The following is an 18704-nucleotide window of genomic DNA, read 5'->3' as shown; positions in this document are numbered from 1 at the left end:
GCAGGAGAGGATCCAGATGGGGGTGTGAGGGTGTGGCCGTCGCCCCTGGGGTGAATGAGTAGCAAGGAAACCTCATTTATTGAACTCCAGGCTCTTGGGGTAACCAGGCGCCCAAGAGCAGCAGACAGTCCAGGGCTTTGGGGGAGCCCGGGGGCGGAGGTCCAGTCAGGACATGCACTTCTTAGCCCACCACGGTCCCTGTGGGCCATTGCACGCACTCAGGGCCTAGGGATGATGGAGGCGGCAGGGACAGCTGCTCCCTGAGGATCGGGTCGCCTCCGTAGACACCGCCCTGACCAGCAGGGGAACAGTCCCGCCGAGGCTGGAGGAGAGCTGGAAGGTCCTGGAGCAGCACTGCTGCCACCACGGGCCACATCGGGAGCCACAGGACAGCGTGGGCAGAGGCCCCGTGGGCAGGATGTGAGGAGGGGGTGGGAGAGGCCTCAGAGATGAGACATGGGGTCTAGAGGCCCCTTGGGCGAGTTAAGGGGGTGACCCCGAGGTGACATGGCTGTGTAGTGTCCTGGATGCCAGCAAGGAAAGTGGTCCTGACCCCGAAGACACAGGCGTGGGTTTTACAAAGACCTGGGTGTGCTCTGCCCACCCAGGAGGCCACCTCTCCCTGATGGAGACGGGTCTTCAGACACAGAGTTGGCCAGCAGGCTGCAGAGGACGCAGTGCTGGGCTTGACCCCTCATGGAGAGACCACCAGACGTACTGGGAGGGGACTCAGGGTTCCCAGACCCCAGTCACCCAGTGACAAGTGTGCTCCTGCCCTGGGGACCCCACACTCTGGGCCACAGCAGCAGGACGACGACGGGGTGCAGTGGTGGTGGGAGGGTGGGTGGGCTGTGAGTGACAAGGCAGGTGAGCCCTGGCCTGGGCCCCTCACTGGCTCTGTGACCTGGGAGGACTGACTCTACCTCTCTGAGCCCCGCTTTCCATCTGGCTCTTCTCTCCCTGGCTCCCTGGCTCCCTGGCTGCATACCTCCAGTGGGCTGGCCGGAGGCTCGGCGGTCAGTGCCCGCCGCCCTCTAGCGGTGCTGTGGCCGTTGCATCCCTGGGAAAGGAGTGGGGGGGCAGCGGGGGAGGACAGGTCGGTGCCCCTCGGGTCCCACCAGCACGCCAATGCAGGGCGCAGCAGGGGTCCCGGCGGCCCCTCCCCCCTTGGTGGAGCCCGCTGAGGTACTGAGCGAGGGTGTGCGGGGCAGGAGGAGGGCATGTGGCTTGGCGGTGGCCGTTTGGAGAGGTGAGGGCAGGGGGACGGTGTGACAGCTAGGGTGGGCCGAGGGATGGGGCTGCCCAGACCCTGGGGTCTGGACTGGGGGGGTGGGGAAGGCCAGGGTGGAGAGGGGATTATGGCTGCCCCAGGACGCTTGGTGGCAGGGGTGTGGACACATGAGAGGCCCTGAATCTCCTAGTAGCCTTGAGGCTGGGCACACAGGGCACACAGGGACCTGCTGGCTCGGCACTTCCCTCAGGGCGCTGTCCTGCCACGACCATATGCTGGTCACCCACAGCCTGGGTCCTCCCGGCCTCTGCAGGTCTCTGCCTGCTGTAGAGTCCGGGCGCCGCAGGTGGAGGAGAGCTCAGGGCGCTGGTGCTCCGAAGGCCCAGAAAGGAGCTGAGCCTGGGCAGGGCGGGGACCGCAGCTCGGAGGAACATGTTGGGTGTGAGGAAGCCTTCCTATGGGAATCGAGAGGGGTCCGTGAGGCTCTAGACCCTTGACTGGGGGACACTGGGCGCCTTTCCTGGGGACCACCGACCCAGGCAGTAGAGGTCAGGTGGGTTGTGAGATTGCAGGGCGGGTGGACGAGGGCCGTAGGTGAGGGGGCCCAGGAACTGGAAGCAGCCCACGGTGGGCAGAGTCAGGGGCACGGGGGGCCTCGTCTCCCTTTCCTGCCGGGCAGACACCCCCATCCCTCGACCCTCGTGTCCCCCCAGGGACGGGCCCCAGCAGTGGAGTAGCGGCTCACGGGGCGCAGGGAGGCTGCCGGAGGGGGTCTCGGGGCCCGGTGTGCGGGGAACCCGCGGACCAGCTGCAGAGGTCGCGTTTGTAACCAAAAAAGCAGCTTTTATAGGCCCCCGCGAGGGCGCCGGTGGCCCGCGTTCTTGCGCTCCTCCTCCGACGACCCCGGGGAAGGCTCCCGCGCCGGCTCCCCGCCGCCCGGGGCCTCGGGGTCCCCGCCCTGGGCGCCGTCGGGGCCGGGGGTCGGAGGCCGGGGGCGCCGCTGTGCGGAGGAGGGCCGCCCGGGCGCGCCGCTGGGGCCCCGGCGTGGTGCGGGCCTGCGCGCGCCCGGCCTGCCGGCGGCGCGGAGAGCGGGGGACGCGGCGGGCGGCGGCGACGGCGGGCGGGGGACGCTGCGGGAGCTCCCGGGGCGCGGCCACAGGTCTGCCTCGCCGTTGTGCAGGAGCACGAAGTGGCGCTGGGACAGCAGCGGCAGCATCTTCTGGCCGCGCAGCCTCTTCTGGAAGGTCTCGAGTGCCAGGTCTGGGGAGGAGCTGGGGGTGAGCCCGGCTGGGGCGGGGGAGGCGTGGGGGGAAGGGAGGGGCGGGCACCCAGCCTCCCCGGCATGGCGTTCCAGGGGCTGGAGTTTACGGGGCTGAGGGACGGGCCAGGGGTTGGGGTGAGGCGTGGGCGGGCATCACCTTGGCTGGGAGGTGGGGGCCTGAGCAGAGGGTGGGGTTGCCATGCAGCCTTTCGGGGGCTGGAGAGCTAGGTTTGTGGATGTCTGAACTTGGGGAGAGGTTGGGCAGGCAGAGGGGTCGGTTTGAGGGTCCTGGGGGCTGGGTAGGGGCCTCACCCAGGGTCTCCGTGACCACGCCTGGAATCACCTCTTTCAGGACTTCACAGTTGGTGTGCAGGGCAGGGTTGGAGTTCATCTCCAGCAGCCACACCTGGGCCCAACACTGCTCAGCATACCTCCCTCCCTACCACTTGGCCAGCAGGAGGCTGAGGCCCTGGTCCCCATTAAGCCCGGTGACCGGGCAGGTCACTTCTTTCCCATGACCTCACTCCCCCATTTGCCCAAGGGGCTAAGACTCTGAGGGTCTGAGAGTCTGGCCTTGGGGGCTGCCCCAGCTGCAGGAAGAGCGAAGCCTTGTGGACACACCACCCCCAGGGCTAGGGAGGGTGCATAACTGCCTGCTCCAGGGGCCCGCCTGAGTGGTCGGGGTGTGCACAGAGGGCCCCTGCCTCCTGCACCTGCATGCTGGGCCCCGCCCACCCCACCCCACCCCGGGACGCCTCAGCAGCACCTTGAAGTTTTCATCAATCAAGAAGTCACAACCAATGAGGTCAAAGTAGCCCAGCTTGCACTTGAGCTTGGATTTGACAGACAGGAAGCAGTGGGCCATGATCTGCTGCATCCGCTTCTGTGGGTAGGGTGGGGGGGGGGGGGTGGAGGCAGGATGTCACCTGTGGGCCCTGATTACACCCTCCAGGCCTGAACAGCCACATTCCCACCCCTCACCTGCGCTCCCACCAGTGCCTGCACTTTCACATTCTCAGGGTCACAGGCTCACAGCCAGAAACTCCTTCACTCTCATTTTACTCATTTCACAAACGTGTGGACCTCCTATTGCGTGGCAGGTGCTGGGGTCGAGAGTAGAGAGAGCTTACGAGGAGTCTCTGCCCTTGAGCAGCTCGCTCGTAGGAGAGAGACAACAGTTGTGATGTGTAAATCGTTACGCACTCTGCACAGCGCATGAGGCCACACATGCTGCTGGAGAAGATGAAGCGGGGCGACAGGTGGGGCGTTCTGGGTGGTGTGGAAAGGCGTCTGAGCTGGGTGGGCCAGAGAGTGAGCAATGGGTGAAGACTGAAAGGGAGAGCTGTGGGGTGGGGATGGGACACCTGGGTAGAGCAAAGGCTGTAAGTGGGAGCACGCCCAAGGTGTTGGAGGAACAGAGTGAGGCTGCTGTGGCTCGAGTGAGCTAGGAGGGCAGTGGGAGATGAGACCAGAGTGGCACCAGTCACATCTCGGGGACATGGGAAGACCTTGCCTTTCACCCTGAGGTCAGAGCTGTTGGAGGGTGGAGCATAGGAGGGCATATCTGACCCGTGCTCTAATAGGGTCCTCTGGCTGCTATGCTGAGAGAGACTGAAGGGCCCCGTTGCAAAGATCCAGTGAGAAATATGGGTGGCTTGTGTAAGCCGAGGTGGTGGAATGGATGCTGGGTCTGTGCTGGGGTAGAGCCAGCCTGGTTGATTGATGAAAGGGTGGTGAGCTGTGGAAAGAGGAATGCAGGGTTATCCCTAGGTATCTGGTCTGAGGCTCTGGAGGATGGAGCCCGCATCAGCGGAGAAGGAGAGGAGGCCCATGGAGTCTGAGACATCTGTGAGCCTACAGATGGGGTGCTGGGAGCCAGGGTTCAAGTTCAGGGGAGGGGTCAGGGCCGGATGTTTCAATGTGGGGTCTGGAGCACATAGATGGAATTTAAACTCAGGCGATGTCTGATAAAGACAAAGAGTAGATATCAGTGGGTACAGCAGATAAAGAGCAGAGCCAGGCGGAGCCCTGGGCCTCCTGAGCAGCAGTGCGGAGCCAAGGGGCCAGCACAGGGGGCGGAGGGGGGGTGGACGAGGTCCTGGAAGCCATGGGGAGTGAGGAGCTGTGTCCAAAGTTGGCTGACAGGTCAGGGAGAAGAGGGCTGGACTGACCCCTGGGTTTGACAGCATAGAGGTCACTCCAGTGAGCATTTCAGCGAAACAACAGGGAGAAGCTTTGCTGAGCAGGTTCAAGAGAGGCAACATAAAAACAGCCCAAACTGGCCAAATTTGTCAGAATTAACCTTCTCAAAATGCTGGAAATTAACCAAAGGCGTCCAGCAACATGAAGAGTGTTTACTCAAGTAAAACCTTAAATCTTGGTAAGAACAGCAAGCTTTGTAGCATTTTAACTTGCCCTGACTTTATCCCTGGCATCCCAGCTCAGTGCCTGGAAAAAAGCCTGTGTTCTTGGTACTGGAGATAGCAGAACAGACCTGTCTGGCAAAGAACTGGAGTCATTTGTTGTGATGTGTCTGATGGTTCCATGGCAGACCTCACTTGAACTAAAGGAAAATACAAGAACAATGTCTTACCAAATAGAGAATGCCAGTGAAGAGATAGAAATTATAAAAGGGAGCTGAATAGAAATTCTGGAGTTGAAAGTTATAGGAACTGAAATAAAAAATCACTACAGGGGTTCAACAGTCCATTGGAGTTGTTCAAAGATAGATCAATTGATATTATCTAGTCTAAGGAACAGAAAGTCAAAGGAATGAAGAACAATAAAGCTACAGAGACCCGTGGGACACCGTCAGGCGGGACCAAATGCATAAGGAGGCCCAGAAAGAGGGCAGAGGGAGAGTCAGGAAGAACATCGAAAGAGACAATGGCAGTGGGACTTCTCAAATGTGATGAAAAGTAATCTACACGTTCAGGAAGGCCAGTGAGCTGCAAGGAGGATAAACTCAAAAAGATCCACCACAGCATAAGCAAACTTTCCAAAGACAAACAGACGATGTTGAAATCAGCACAGAGAAGCGACTCATCATAAAGGCTCCTCGATAAGACCAACAACCAGTTCTCATTAAAAACCATGGAAATGTCCATCAACAGATGAACGGATAAAGAAGATGTGGCACATATATACAATGGAATATTACTCAGCCGTAAAAAGACATGAAATTGAGTTATTTGTAGTGAGGTGGATGGACCTACAGTGTGTCATACAGAGTGAAGTAAGTCAGAAAGAGAAAAATAAATATTGTATATTAACGCATATATGTGGCACCTAGAAAAATGGTACAGATGAACCGGTTTGCAGGGCAGAAATAAAGACACAGATGTAGAGAACAAACGTATGGACACCAAGGGGAGAAAGTGGCACGGGTGGTGGTGGTGTGATGAACTGGGAGATTGGGATTGACATGTATACACTAATATGTATAAAATGGATAACTAATAACCTGCTGTATAAAAAAATACATAAAATTCAAAAAAAAAGAAATAGCAAAATAGAAGATGTAAATCCTAACTTATCAGTAATTATATTAAATATAAATGGACTAAGCTTTCCAATTAAAAGAGATTGTCAGGATGCATTCCCCTCCCCCCCATACACTATCTATGAGACTCACTTGAGATTCAAAGACACAGATAGGTTGAAAGTAAAAGGATAAAAAAAAGATATATCAGGGCTTCCCTGGTGGCGCAGTGGTTAAGAATCTGCCTGCTAATGCAGGGGACACAGGCTCAAGCCCTGGTCTGGCAAGATCTCACAAGCCGCGGAGCAACTAAACTTATGCACCACAACTACTGAGCCTGAGCTCTAGAGCCCCTGAGCCACAACTACTGAGCCTGCATGCCATGACTACCGAAGCCCACGTGCCTAGAGCCCATGCTCTGCAACAAGAGAAGCCACTGCAATGAGAAGCCTGTGCACGGCAACGAAGAGTAGCCCCCGCTCGCCGCAACTAGAGAAAGCCCGTGCACAGCAACCAAGACCAAACACAGCCAAAAATAAATAAATAAATAAAGTTAAAAATATATATATATATCAGGCAAACAGTAACCAAAAGAGAGCTAGAATATCTATACTGATAGCAGATAAAATAGAGTTTAAGACAAAAATTGAGGACATTAAGAAAAAAGAGGACATTTTCTAATAAGTCAAGAATATGTAATAATCATAAACATACATATACTTAACAACAGAGCCTAAAAATGCATGAAGCAAAAACTGACAGAATTGAAAGGAGAAATAGACAATTCAGTAATAATAGTTGGAGACTTCAGTATCCCATTTTCAATGATAGAACAACTAGACAGAAGATCAACAAGTAAATAGAAGACTTGAACAACACTATAAACCAACTAGACCTAAAAGACACCTATAGAACACTCCACCCAACAGTAGAATATACATTCTTTTCAAGTGTGTGTGGAACATTTTTCAGGATAGACAATGTGTTAGAACATAAAACAAGTTTCAATACTTTTTTTTTTTTTTTTGCGGTACGTGGTCCTCTCACTGTTGTGGCCTCTCCCATTGTGGACCACAGGCTCCAGACGCTCAGGCTCAGCAGCCATGGCTCACGGGCCCAGCTGCTCCGCGGCACGTGGGATCTTCCTGGACCGGGGCACGAACTTGTGTCCCCTGCATTGGCAGGCGGACTCTCAATCACTGCGCCACCAGGGAAGCCCCCAATACTTTTTAAAGGGTTGAAATCATACAAAGTATGTTTTCTGACCACAATGGAATGAAATTAGAAATCAGTAAGAGAAAGAAAATTAGAACATTCACAAATATGTGGAAATTAACACACAAGCAACAAATGAAAACAGAACACACAAAATCTTATGGGATGCAGTGAAAGCAGTGCTCACAGGGAAATTTATGGCTGTAAACACCTACATTAAACAGGAAGAAAGATCTCAAATCAAATCAATAACCCAAACTTCAACCTTAAGAAACTAGAAGAAAAACAAACAAACAAACAAAAACAAAAAACGAACAAAAAACCCAAAGCACACCAAAACAAAACTAAACCCAAAGCAAGAAGGAGGGAAATAATAAAGATTAGAGTGGATATTAATGGAATAGAGAATAGAAAGCAACAGAGAAAATCAATGAAACCAAAAGCTGGCTCTTTGAAAAGATCAACAAAACTGACAAACCTTTAGCTAAATTGAACAAGATAAAGGGGAGAAAAGACTCAAATTACTAAAATCAAGAAAGAAAGACTTACATAGAGATGAAAATGATTATGAAAACGATTACAATTGTTCATAAAATACCATGAGTACCTGTATTCGAAACAAATTAGACAACTTAGGAGAAGTGGAGAAATTCTTAGAAAGACAAACTAATAAGTCTGACCCAGGAAGGAATAGATAATCTGAATAACCTCTAACAAATAAAGGTTGAGTTAGTAATAATTAAAAAAATAACAATTCTTCCCACAAAGGAAAAGTCCACAATAAGGTAGCCTCACTGGTGAATCCTTCCAAATATATTTAAAGAATTAACACTAACTCTTCACACACTCTCCAAAAATAGAAGAGAAGGGAACATGTCCAAAATCAGACAGACATACAAGCAAATAATGCTGTGGACCATATTACTTATGAGGGTAGACACATAAATCCTCAGTGAAGTACTAAAACCCAGTCCAGCAGCATATTTAAAGGACAATATGCTACACCTGCGTGAGATTTATCCCGGAAACGCAAGGGTGATTCAACACCTGATAATCAATTTCTGTAATACAGCACATTAAGAGAATGAAGCTACAGCAACCGAAACGGCGTGGCGCTGGCTTAAGGATAGACATACACACCAATGAAATAGAATTGAGAGTCCAGGGAGAAACACATACATATCTGGTCAATTGATTTTCAAAAGTGCGCCAAGAACAGTCTCTCTGACAAATGGTCCTGGGACAACAGGAGAGCCACATGCAAAAAGCTGAAGTTGGACCCTTACCTCCCACCATTACACAATAACTAACTCAAAACGAGCTAAAACTATAAAACTTTTAGAAGAAAACATAGATGTAAATCTTTACAACCTTGGAAATGGCAATGGATTCTTAGATATGACATCAAAGCATGAATAACCAAAGAAAAAAATCGATAAATTGGACTTCATAAAAATCTATGCAAAAAAGGACATTATGGGGAATTCCCTGGCAGTCCAGTGGTTAGGACCCTGCACTTCCATTGCAGGGGGTTCAATCCCTGGTCGGGGAACTAAGACCCCTCAAGCCGAGGGGCCCGGCCAAAACAAAACAAAACAAAACAAACAAAGGACATTATCAAGAAAGTGAAAAGAGAAATCACAGAATGGGAGAAAATATTTGCAAATCACACATCTGATAAGGGTCTAGCATTCAGAATATATAAAGAGCTCTACAGCCTAAGAAGGAAGAGTGAACAAAGGATCTAAACAGAAGTTTTTCTAAAGAAGATACAAAAATGGCCGACAAATACGTAAAAAGATGCTCAATATCATTATCATTAGGAAAATGCAAATCAACTCCACAATGAGATACCACTTTACACCCACTGGATGACTATTAAACAAAAAAAGAAAAATACCAAGTGTTGGCAAGGATATAGAGAAATTGGAACCATCATACATTGCTGGTGGGAATGGGAAACCTTGTAGCCACTGTGGAAAATGGTTTGGCAGTTCCTCAAAAAGTTCAACATGAGTTACCCTACGACCATGCAGTTCCCTTCCTAGACCTATACCCAAGAGAACTGAAAACATCTGTTCATGAATATTCATAGCAGCATTACTCATAATAGACAAAAAGTAAAAACAACCCAAACGTCTATCAACTGACGAATGTTTATCCAAATAAATCGTGGTCCATTTATACAATGAAATAGTTTTCAGTCATAAAAAGAAACGAAGGGAATCTTGAAAATGTTATGCTCAGTGAAAGAAGCCAGGAAAACCCACATATCATGTGATTCCATTGACATGAAATGTCCAGAACAGGGAAATGCATGGGGACGGGAAGTGGATTAGCAGTTGCCAGGGGCTGGGAAGGGCAGTGGGTACCGAGTTTCTTTCTGCGGAGGTGACTGTGTTCTGGAATTAGAGTGGTGACCATCCTGCAACTCTGAGAATCCACCAAAAACCACTGAGCTGTACTTTCACAGAGTGACTTTTGTGTCGTGTGAATGATCTGTTTCAGAAAGAGGGAGAGGAGAGGGTCCCTGGAACCCACCGCTGCGCGCACGCCCAACGGCAGCCCCACCCAGGGACTGACGGTCCCGACCCCTGGCCCCTCCCAACGCCGTGTGGGCGGGGCGCGCACGCACCGCGAAGGTGGTGAAGACCCAGTCCCGGGGGAGGCGCTTGGCCTTGCGGAACTTGTCGTTGATGTGGCGGTTAAGGTGCTCCATGCTCCACACCGTGTCGTCCTTGAGCAGCAGGTACAGGGGGCTCTTCTTCTGCATGAACTGGGAGGCAGGGCAGCGCCTGGAGGCCCGGCCCCTACGGGGGGCCCTGACAAGAGCCTCACCCCGACGCGGCCACCAGAGACCCCACAGGGGTCCCGCTCCTTGGGGACACCGAGCCCCTGCCCCAGCGCCTCCTGCCCCTGAGAAGTACCCCCAGATCCTCCTGGAGGGCCACTGCCCAGACACCTCCCTTTGAGACCCTTCCACAGAGACCTCTGCCCACAGCATCCCTGAACTGAGGTCCTCACGGAGGCCCTTGCCCTTGGCCCCCACCCCTGCTGGGCCTGACCCACACCCAGAGGGAGCTGAGCTGGGGGTCGGGGCCACGGCTCTCAGTCTGTTCACCAGGATGCCCAGCGGAGGCTGAAGGTGAGAGGCAGTGCTGGCTGCAGGCAGGGGCAGCCCAGGCCACCTCGGGGTTTGGGCCATGTCTACAGTTGGATTCTTTTCCCATTCTTGAGCAGTGATTTTTGTCCAAGGCTGCAGGGAGGGCCCTCACCTGTGTGGGGCATTTACCTGGTTGGTTAAATGGCCACAGAGGTCGCTGGAATGGGGATCATAAAGGCCGAGGGTGAGGCGAGCGTAGCCGTGGCCGAAGAAGACCATGTAGGGCATGGTGCAGGCGATGAGCAGGTAGGAGCGCACGTCGAACTTCTTCCCATCCAGCAGCAGCGGGTTCTGGATGTACCTGGGGAGGCGTGGTTAGTCTGGCCCGTGCCCCCACCTGGGCCTGCCAGTTCCTCAGCACCCCTGCTACCTGTCTCAGGTGTGAGCTGTGGGTCCCCTACCCTGGCTGGGCGCAGTGTCCACTGGTCAGGGGACATTTCCGAGCCTGAACACATCAGGGAATTGGGAAGGAGGGCCTGGCCCCTAGAGCTCAGCCCACTGGTGTGTGTCTGGGGCACCCCAGGGCGCAGCCCTCGCTAGAAGCCTGGGAGGCAGAAGCAGACTGGGCCCTATGGGCTGGGAAGACTGCCTGGAGAAGGAGGGAGGGGTGACCTTGGGCCTTGAAGGGCAGGTGGCTTTGGAGAGGCAGGGAGGGGACATCCCAGTGGAGAGAGCTGTAAGTCTAGAGACCCAGCGGCTGGGAGCAGCTGCTTGGGGTGGCAGACAGCAGTTGCGGCAGGAGTGAGGTCCACACTGGCAGATAGGCAAGTCCGAAGGGACCTTTCTCAGGCTCGACTGTGCCCCCTGGTGTGAGGCTGAGGGTCTGGACCCCTCCCAGAGGCAGAGGGAGCAAGGCGGGGTGGTCGGCTCTGCCTGTGGGCCTGAAGGCTGCAGCGGGATGCGTGGGGGATGGGGGAGAAGCCGGGCTCCCTGCAGGTCAGAGGGTGCAGGACCCAGGCTGGGGCACAAGCTGACCAAGCCCTCCCTGCCCCACACCATCCAGGAGCCTCCTGTGTTTGGGGGGGGGAGGGTATATCCTCTGAGATCCTGACTGGATGTGAAAACCCCACCTCTTCTGGCTACACAGGGGCCCAGCTGGGGGCACCGCAGCCTTCCACCGCCAAGGACTCCTCTGTGGGCCCCGCGACGCCCACGAGCCTCACAGGCACCAGCGGGCCTGGGTCAGCCCCACCTGGCCAACGCCCCTCGGGGTGCCCACGCGCAAAACCTCTGCACGACCCGCGCCTGAGGCGCCCGGAAGGGCATCTTGCGGTAGATGGGGTCGTCCTCGATGCTCTGGGTCTTGGCTTGGAGGGCGGCGACTTCCTCCTGGTTCCGGAGCAGAAAGATGCCTTTGCCCTGGTTGGAGGCGGTGGGCTTGCAGATCCACATCTGGGTTTCTGCGGAGAGAGCTACCCGAGCCAGGGAGCCTGTCTCGCCCCGCCCATCCCTGCCTCGCCCCGCCTTGGCCCCAGCCCCGCCCCGCCCCACCCCGCCCCGCCCTGACCGCTCCCAGCCACGGCCCCGCCCCTGCAGGCTTTGGCCTCCACTAAGGTCCGGCCATGACCCCCCCCCCCACCCAGCATCTACTCAGCACCAGCCCTGACCTCACCCACCCTGGCTCCACCCTTCCACTCCCTGACCACGCCCCACCTCGGCCTCGCCAGGGCCTTGGCCCCGCCCTAATCTCGCTCCCACCTTGGTCCAGCCCTGCACCGGTCTCCCCAGAGCGGGCCTGGCGTCCAGGGGCCTCTCACCATCAAAGAGGGTAAAGAAAGCCTCTCTCTCGTCCCTGATGTCCAGACGGTAGGTCTCTGGGAAAAAGTCTTCCATTTTCAGGACGCTGGGGAAGCAGGGAGGTGGGGAAGACACTGGGAGGGTTGTCCCCCTCCCCCAGCTTGGTCAGCCATTCTGGGGGTCTGACCTGGGGTAGGCTGGAGGGAGAGTGTCTGCTAGGAAGCTGCGCTGGGCTCCAGGCACTCCTGCCCTCTTTGGTTTCCTCTGAAACACACCCCCACCCCCGGCCCCCAGCTCTTTCCTCTGCAGAACCTTTGCACCTTCTGTTCCCTGACCAGGAGCACGCTTTTCCGGCTCTGCACACCTGGCTTCTCTGCAGGCTGCCTCACGCACCTCCCAACCCCTCCCACCTCCCTGCTCTTCCCCCTGCTGCTCTCGGGCCTTCGGGAGTGGTCAGTTCAGAGCTGGGTCTCCAGGCCAGGACAGTGCCCAGCATGCAATGAGCGGTCAGCATGGATCCCCTGTCCTGGGATGCCCTGTAACCCCTTTCACCGAGCACCAGGCCATCCTTCAGTTGAGGGCAGAATGGCTGGGGGAATCTACCTCTGTGGCCCAAGGTGTCCTGAGCTGCTCCACATGAGCTCTTCTGGGGCGGGTGTCGTGTCCTTTCCAGATCTGTACCCCAGGAGGACACAGGACCTGGCCTGAGTGGCTGCTCAGTGTGTGGAGAATGGATGGGGGCGTCGAGAGGTGGGGAGTGGGTGGGGGCTTGGCGGTAGACTGGTGGTGTGTGGATAAGTGGATTTTGGATGGAAGTAGGTGGATGGGCAAGTGGTCTGGTGGGTAGACGGATGCCTGGAGGGGGTTGGACCAGAACTGCTGACAGAATTGGGTGGTGTCGTGGATGACCAGGTAGTGGGTGGGTGGCTGCCTGCCTGGTGGGGGGTGGACGAGGGAGGCAGATGGTAGGTGGCTGTTTGGATGGGCGGGCAGACGTGTGAATGGCCGGGCAAGTGAGTGGAAGAGGAGTGGGCACATCGAGTGGGTCGGGCACGGCTCCGGGGGGGAGGGGCGGGCCAAGGGGCAGGAATGGGTGTGCAGTGGACGGCAGTGGGTGTGGTAGGCAGTGGTGACTGAATGCAGGACACCAGTGGGCGGCTCTGTGGTGAGCGTGTGAGGACCGCTGGGGGGCCGTGGGCTGGGTGGCTGGAATGGTGGCCGGTATTGGGGGTGGAGACAGATGGGTGGTACGCGGCTGGGTCAGTGGGAAGGCGGGTAGGCGGACCGACTTGGTGGAGGGCGGTCAGGAGCAGCGATTGACGCGTCGGGTGCGGGGTGCGCCGCCGGGGTGGGGGGCCAGGGCATCCTCACTTGGCCTGTGCGCAGGGGGCCAGCTTGCTGGTCTTGCTGAGGACACGCGCGTGCTCCCTCAGGGCGCTGAGAAGCCCGATCTTGGTGGTAAGGAGCTGGCTGTTGGGGAGCTGGTACAGCAGCTGCTCACCTGGCGCGACAGAGCCCGGGCAGCGTGCGACCGCGCATGCGCGCGTGGAGGGCCGCCCGCTGAGCCTGGCCCCGCCCCTACCTTCCCGGAAGCTGCAGTAGGTGTCCCTGCACTTGACCTCGCACCACTTGAGCTTGTAGTCTTCCCGCCGGCTGTCCTGGATGCGCTGCCAGCCCTTGCTTTTGCAATAGGAGCTGATTCTGCAGGGGCGAGGGGCGGCGGTGACCTGGGGGCCGCGGGGTTGTGGGCCGCGGAGCGAGGCTGGGCCGGGGCCTGCAGGCGGTGGGGCTGGACCCAGCTTGAGGCCCCACTCACATTGCGGCCCCGTTGGTGCCTCCGATGTAGAAGAAGGGGCCCTGCCCGGTGCCGGGCCGCTGCTTCTCCCCCTCCAGCGGGTGCTTCTCCAGGAGGGCGGCCCGGGGCCTGGCAGTGTCAGCATCGTCCAGCTCTGCGGGCAGAGTGGGTGGTCAGAGGCTCTGGCCCAGCTGGTGGCTTTTCTGCCCCTCCCTGGGCCCTGCCTGAGCCCATCTGCGTCTTGGTCCAGCTGGCTTAGCTGACGTAGGAGCCCCTCCTCTCGGTGGCTCCCCATTGATCTCTCATGGGCCCAGCCTGTGAACAAGGTGGGGTCAGACAGGGGGCGTCCACTCAGAATCTGACTGGAACCCCTGTGCAGTCCCCCCAGCCGTCTCGGCCCATCTCAGCCCAGCCTCAGGCCCAATCAGAGGGCCTCCTAGGAGAAAGGGGGCAGGGTCCCTCCTTACCAACGGCAGGGGCTTTGTGTGGGGCAGAGGCTGAGGTGTGAGGCTGGAGCTAGGGGCAGATGTGACGCAGGGACGTGCCCAGAGGGCGGGGGTCACAATGTCCATCATGACGTCATGGGTGGCCCACAGCAGTCAAGGGAGACCCCTCTCCGCCTGTTCAGACCCCGACTCTGCTGGCCCAGATCCCACACCCAGCACATGGCCTCCTGCTGGCCCCTCTCCCCGGGCATGGCTGTGTGGTCCCCCCGTGAGAAGGCCTTCCTGGGGATGGGGTGCCTGTCCCTGGGGAGGCCCTGGCTGCATACACCTGGTGCCCAGGGGCGGCTCCGCCGGACCCCTGCCATCCTTGACCGCTTGCCTCTCTTTGTGCCAACCTGGGTCCGAGGAGGTGGTCCCTGGCAGTGGAGGAAGTGGGTGCGGCTGCGGGCCGCAGGCGCTGGGGCACTGGTGAGGGGGCACCTCTGGGAAGACGTGGCCCCCACCCCTCTGCGGGCCCTTTGGGCGGCCCGTGGTCCTAGCCCTTGAACTGGGCACGCAGTCAGGCCCGCCCTGCCCGGGGAGGGGTGCTGCCCAGCGTCCTGGATTTGGGCTTCCTCTTGTGGGTGGCTCCCGTCTCTGTGGTGACTGTGGGGCCTGCAGGGACTGTCCATCTGGTGTCGGCATCTCTGCGCTTGGCCTCCCTGCCGGCTGTTAGGAGGGCTGCTGTCAGGCCTGCGGGGTTGGGGGGTGGCAGCCCTGAGCAGTCCCCTCCCAGAGTCAGGACAGGGCCATGAGGAGGCCCCGCCCTGAGGATGATGCCTCCCTAGGGCTCCTTTCCTGTGTGGCTAACTCGGGAACATTTTAGGGAGTTTTAGCCATTCCTTGACAGGTCCTTCCCAGTTTGGGGGCTGCTTGGGAGGCTAGGATTTTCCGAAAGATTGAAGAAACACAAGCAGTGGAAAGGCCAGTACCCTGGGAGCTGGCAGGCAGAGAGGGGCTCCTGCATTTGCATACCAGGGGCTGGCAGCTTGCCCTCCAAAGAGGACAGTCGCTTTGCAAACAAACCAGCCGGTCACCCAGGAGATGCTGGCCAAGACCTTTGTCCCCACTTAGGACAGAAGAGGGTAAACTGGGAACAGCTGTCAATGTGGTTACAGGGCCTGGGTGCGGGGCGGGGCGCGGGGAGGCTCTCACCCCCCTGCCAAGCGTCTCCTCCCCAGCCCTGCCCCACCCAGAACGGGAGGGCTCCTCTGTGGCGGCTGGACCCCGCCCAACATGACTGCGGGGGGGGGGGGGGGGGGCGGGGGTGGATAGGAGCCTGCTGAGCACGGGGAGGGTGCGCACGTGCGTGTGCGCGTGGGTCTCCGCGTTGCCTGGGAGACCCGCACCTTGCTGGGGATGGGGGCCCCCAAGGAGGATGACGGTCAGTACTCTGCCCCAGCACTCCCACGTGAGCGGCCACTGAGTCAACAGACATCTGATGGAGGCCCCCAGGTGTGAGCGACAGGTTGACGCCCAGAGACAGAGAAACAGGGCCCTGCGAGGAGAGGCCGGGCGGTGGGGGTGGTGGCGGAGCCCGAGGCAGGGGACGCAGCCCTGGGAATACGCTGGGGCAGGACTGGACGGTTAGAACAAAGGGACAGACAAGGTGGACGAGCTCATGGAAATACGCAGCACAGCCTCGTGAGAAGCTCAAGGCGAGGAAGTGTGCTGGAAAGGAGAATGTAAAGAAGGAAAGGCACCCAGCGGAGCCGGAGACACCTCAGAGCCGGAGGCAAGGCTCCTGTGAGCCGCCCAGCGTGGTGGGAGGTCTTCAGACCCCCCTCAGGGAATTCCCCAGTTGAGCCGGACCTGGGAAAGGAAGCTGGGGCTGTGGTGTGGATCAGCTCTGTGCCTCGGTTTCCCCACCTGCAGAGTGGGCTGGGAGTACCAGTGGCCTGTGTGACACATGCACACAGCTGCCTGGTCACCCATGTTGGAGGAGGGCCTGTGTGACGACGGTGAGGCCGGAGAGGGCCAGGCCGGTGCCGAGCAGGGCAGTGACCCGCCTGCAAGGAGCGTTACTGGGGGTTACAGCGTGAATGTGGGGGGTGGGAGGGAGCCCCGGCCCCCACAGCCCAGCAAAGGGTAACTTCTGCGGGGTAACCCGGACCCAGCAGCGAGCGCTCCCGGAAACGGGAGCCGGGAGGTGGGCACGGAGTTGCCGGATTTCAGAGCAAGCTTTGTAAGCCTGTGCCTCTGTTTGCCTGTCTTAACTCTGATATCTTACTTCTTCCACGAAGAATTAAACAGGCCATGAATGACTATTTCTTGTCATTCAAGTTAACAGAAATTAAGAAAAAGAATCCTTACTCTGGGCGTGCACGCGTGTGGTGGACGCGGTGCGGGTGCCCCGGGCTGCAGGACATGGGGGCCTGCGGGGCTGCGGGCGGGGTCAGGGGTCAGAGCCTTTGCCGAGCAATTGCCTTTCTCAGAGTCCCTCTGACGGACTAATTCTAAATAGCAAGCTTTGTGCTGAAAGGTGTTCCCGAACCGTTATCAATGGTGGTGAAGCTCGGGTTGCAGTGGCCCTGCCCGGGGGTGGGGGGGTGACGGCACCAGGCCCTCCGCGAGGACTGCAGGGAGGGGTCGGTGGAAACAACTTTATAACGAATTTTTAAATAAACTTTTTACCTGGTCAGGTAAAAAGTCTGGCGGGAAATGGCGCTCCGGTGTGATGAATGGAAGACCCTCGTGAACCTGAAGGAAACATCCAGGAAAACGAGGTGACACCCGTGTCCTGCCAGGTCCGTCCTCCAAATACACGTCTGGGGACGCGGGGCTCAGGAGGTGCTCTCGTTGCTCGTCAGGCTGGTGCCTTCTGGCCAGGGCTGAGCTGTCTGGGGGGACGTGGGTCCCCGCAGACTTTAGGAGGCCGTCCTTTCTGGGGGTCGGTCCTGGGAGACAGACCTGGTCCTGAGCAAAGGAGCTGGTCCTGAGGGGCCGCCACGCCCGGAGGCCTGCCCTGCTCAGCCTGGCCTGGGGGTCTCTGCCCAGCCAGGCACCCGTCCGCTCCCCTCGCTCGCCTCCCTCACGCTCCTGGGCAGAGTCCCGAGAGGACCCACAGGGCTCCTGGGGCCAGGGGGCTGGGCGGGGCAAGGGACGGTAGGCCCCAGCCCTCAGGGCCAGCCAGGACCCCCGCTGGTGGCCCGCTTGCCCCTCTTGCCTGCCCGACAAGGTGGTGTGAGCCCTGTGCCAGGGAAACAACAGTGGTGACCAGGCAACTGTCTCCTAGCAACCATGACCCAGTGGCCCAGAGGGGAGCAGGTGGATGGGGAAGGGCAGGAGGCCGGGCACCAGGGGCAGCGGCCAAGGCTGGAGGAGGGGTGGCATGGGCACCGCCCCCACCTGGGTCCTCCGTCCTCCCGGGACATTCCCGAGCCTTCTCAGGATCCCCAGATCTGTGCCAGGCCCCCAGGCCTGACCCATTATGTTTGTGTGCTCAGTGTGCTTTACCTGTGTTATTTCATCTCCCCTTACCACGGCCTCTTTACAGAACAGAAAGTGGGCGCTCAGCAAACCCGTGCCTCCGCAAGGGGCTGAGAGGAGCTCACGCCCAGGTCTGGGAGGCCAGGGCGTGTGGGAGGGCCGCTGGCTGCCCTGCATGGCCCCCTGCCTCTGTCCTCCAGAGCCTTGCATGGGTCACCAGGGTGTCTCTCCTTAGGGAGCCTTCACTTGCTTCTTGTAGGGTGGATGGTGGTCCCCGTGCCATGTGTGTCCACGTCCTAAGGCCCAGAAAGTGCCGTGTGACCTTACTTGGAAAAATCGTCTTTGCAGATGTGATTATCTGATGGGCCCTAAATCCAGCGACCAGCGGCCTCGGGAGAGGGAGGGAGAGCGGAGGAGACACAGAGGGGAGAAGCCAACTGAAGATGCGGCAGCGGCCGGAGGGATGCGGCCACAAGCTCCCGGACGCCTGGAGCCCCAGAGGCTGAGAGAGGCAGGAAGGACCCGCCCCAGAGCCTCCGGAGGGAGCAGGTGGCCTCCAGAACCGTGAGAGAATACATTTCCGTTGTTTCAAGCCACCGAGTTTGTGTAATTTGCTGTGGCTGCCCCAGAAAATTAATGCACCCCTTAAGCGCCCCCTCACTTTCAGGGTCCCGGGTGGCATTCCCCACTGTGGGGAGGCCTCCCTGACCCCACTCAGAGGCTGACGCACTCCCACCTGTGTGCCTGCCTGCACCAGGTGTTGGGGGCCTGCAGGGCTCCGTTCTGCTGCACTGTGGTCTGACACCCCTTTGCCCAAGGGTAGCTGTCGGTTACTCTGGAGGGGCGGAGAGCTCCTCCAGCCAAGTCCTGGACTGAGGGGCAGGCAGCCTGACCTCGGGAGCTGGTG

General features: G+C 58.0%; 1 protein-coding gene and 1 long non-coding RNA gene across 2 annotated transcripts; one reads left to right on the top strand and one right to left on the bottom strand.

The window, feature by feature from the left end:
• Positions 1 to 1911: 1911 nt before the first annotated feature.
• Positions 1912 to 14178, bottom strand: TTLL10 (tubulin tyrosine ligase like 10; the record flags this gene model as incomplete). The annotated part of the gene is given in 12 exon segments (XM_079941168.1): positions 1912 to 2491; positions 2805 to 2898; positions 3259 to 3375; positions 9824 to 9964; positions 10481 to 10652; positions 11580 to 11751; positions 12109 to 12194; positions 13460 to 13589; positions 13671 to 13789; positions 13905 to 14044; positions 14046 to 14112; positions 14114 to 14178. Coding segments are annotated over 12 exon segments (1719 nt in total). The 3' UTR covers positions 1912 to 2075.
• LOC307196312 lies at positions 11814 to 18360 on the top strand. The gene is made up of 3 exons (XR_013831108.1): positions 11814 to 12157; positions 17011 to 17115; positions 18146 to 18360. It is a non-coding gene; the product is annotated as an uncharacterized lncRNA (long non-coding RNA).
• The last annotated feature ends 344 nt before the right edge of the window (positions 18361 to 18704 follow it).

This window comes from Stenella coeruleoalba, assembly GCF_951394435.1.
Source record: "Stenella coeruleoalba genome assembly, chromosome: 1".
Classification (NCBI taxonomy): Eukaryota; Metazoa; Chordata; class Mammalia; order Artiodactyla; family Delphinidae; genus Stenella; species Stenella coeruleoalba.
This window is presented reverse-complemented; position numbering and strand designations above follow the sequence as displayed.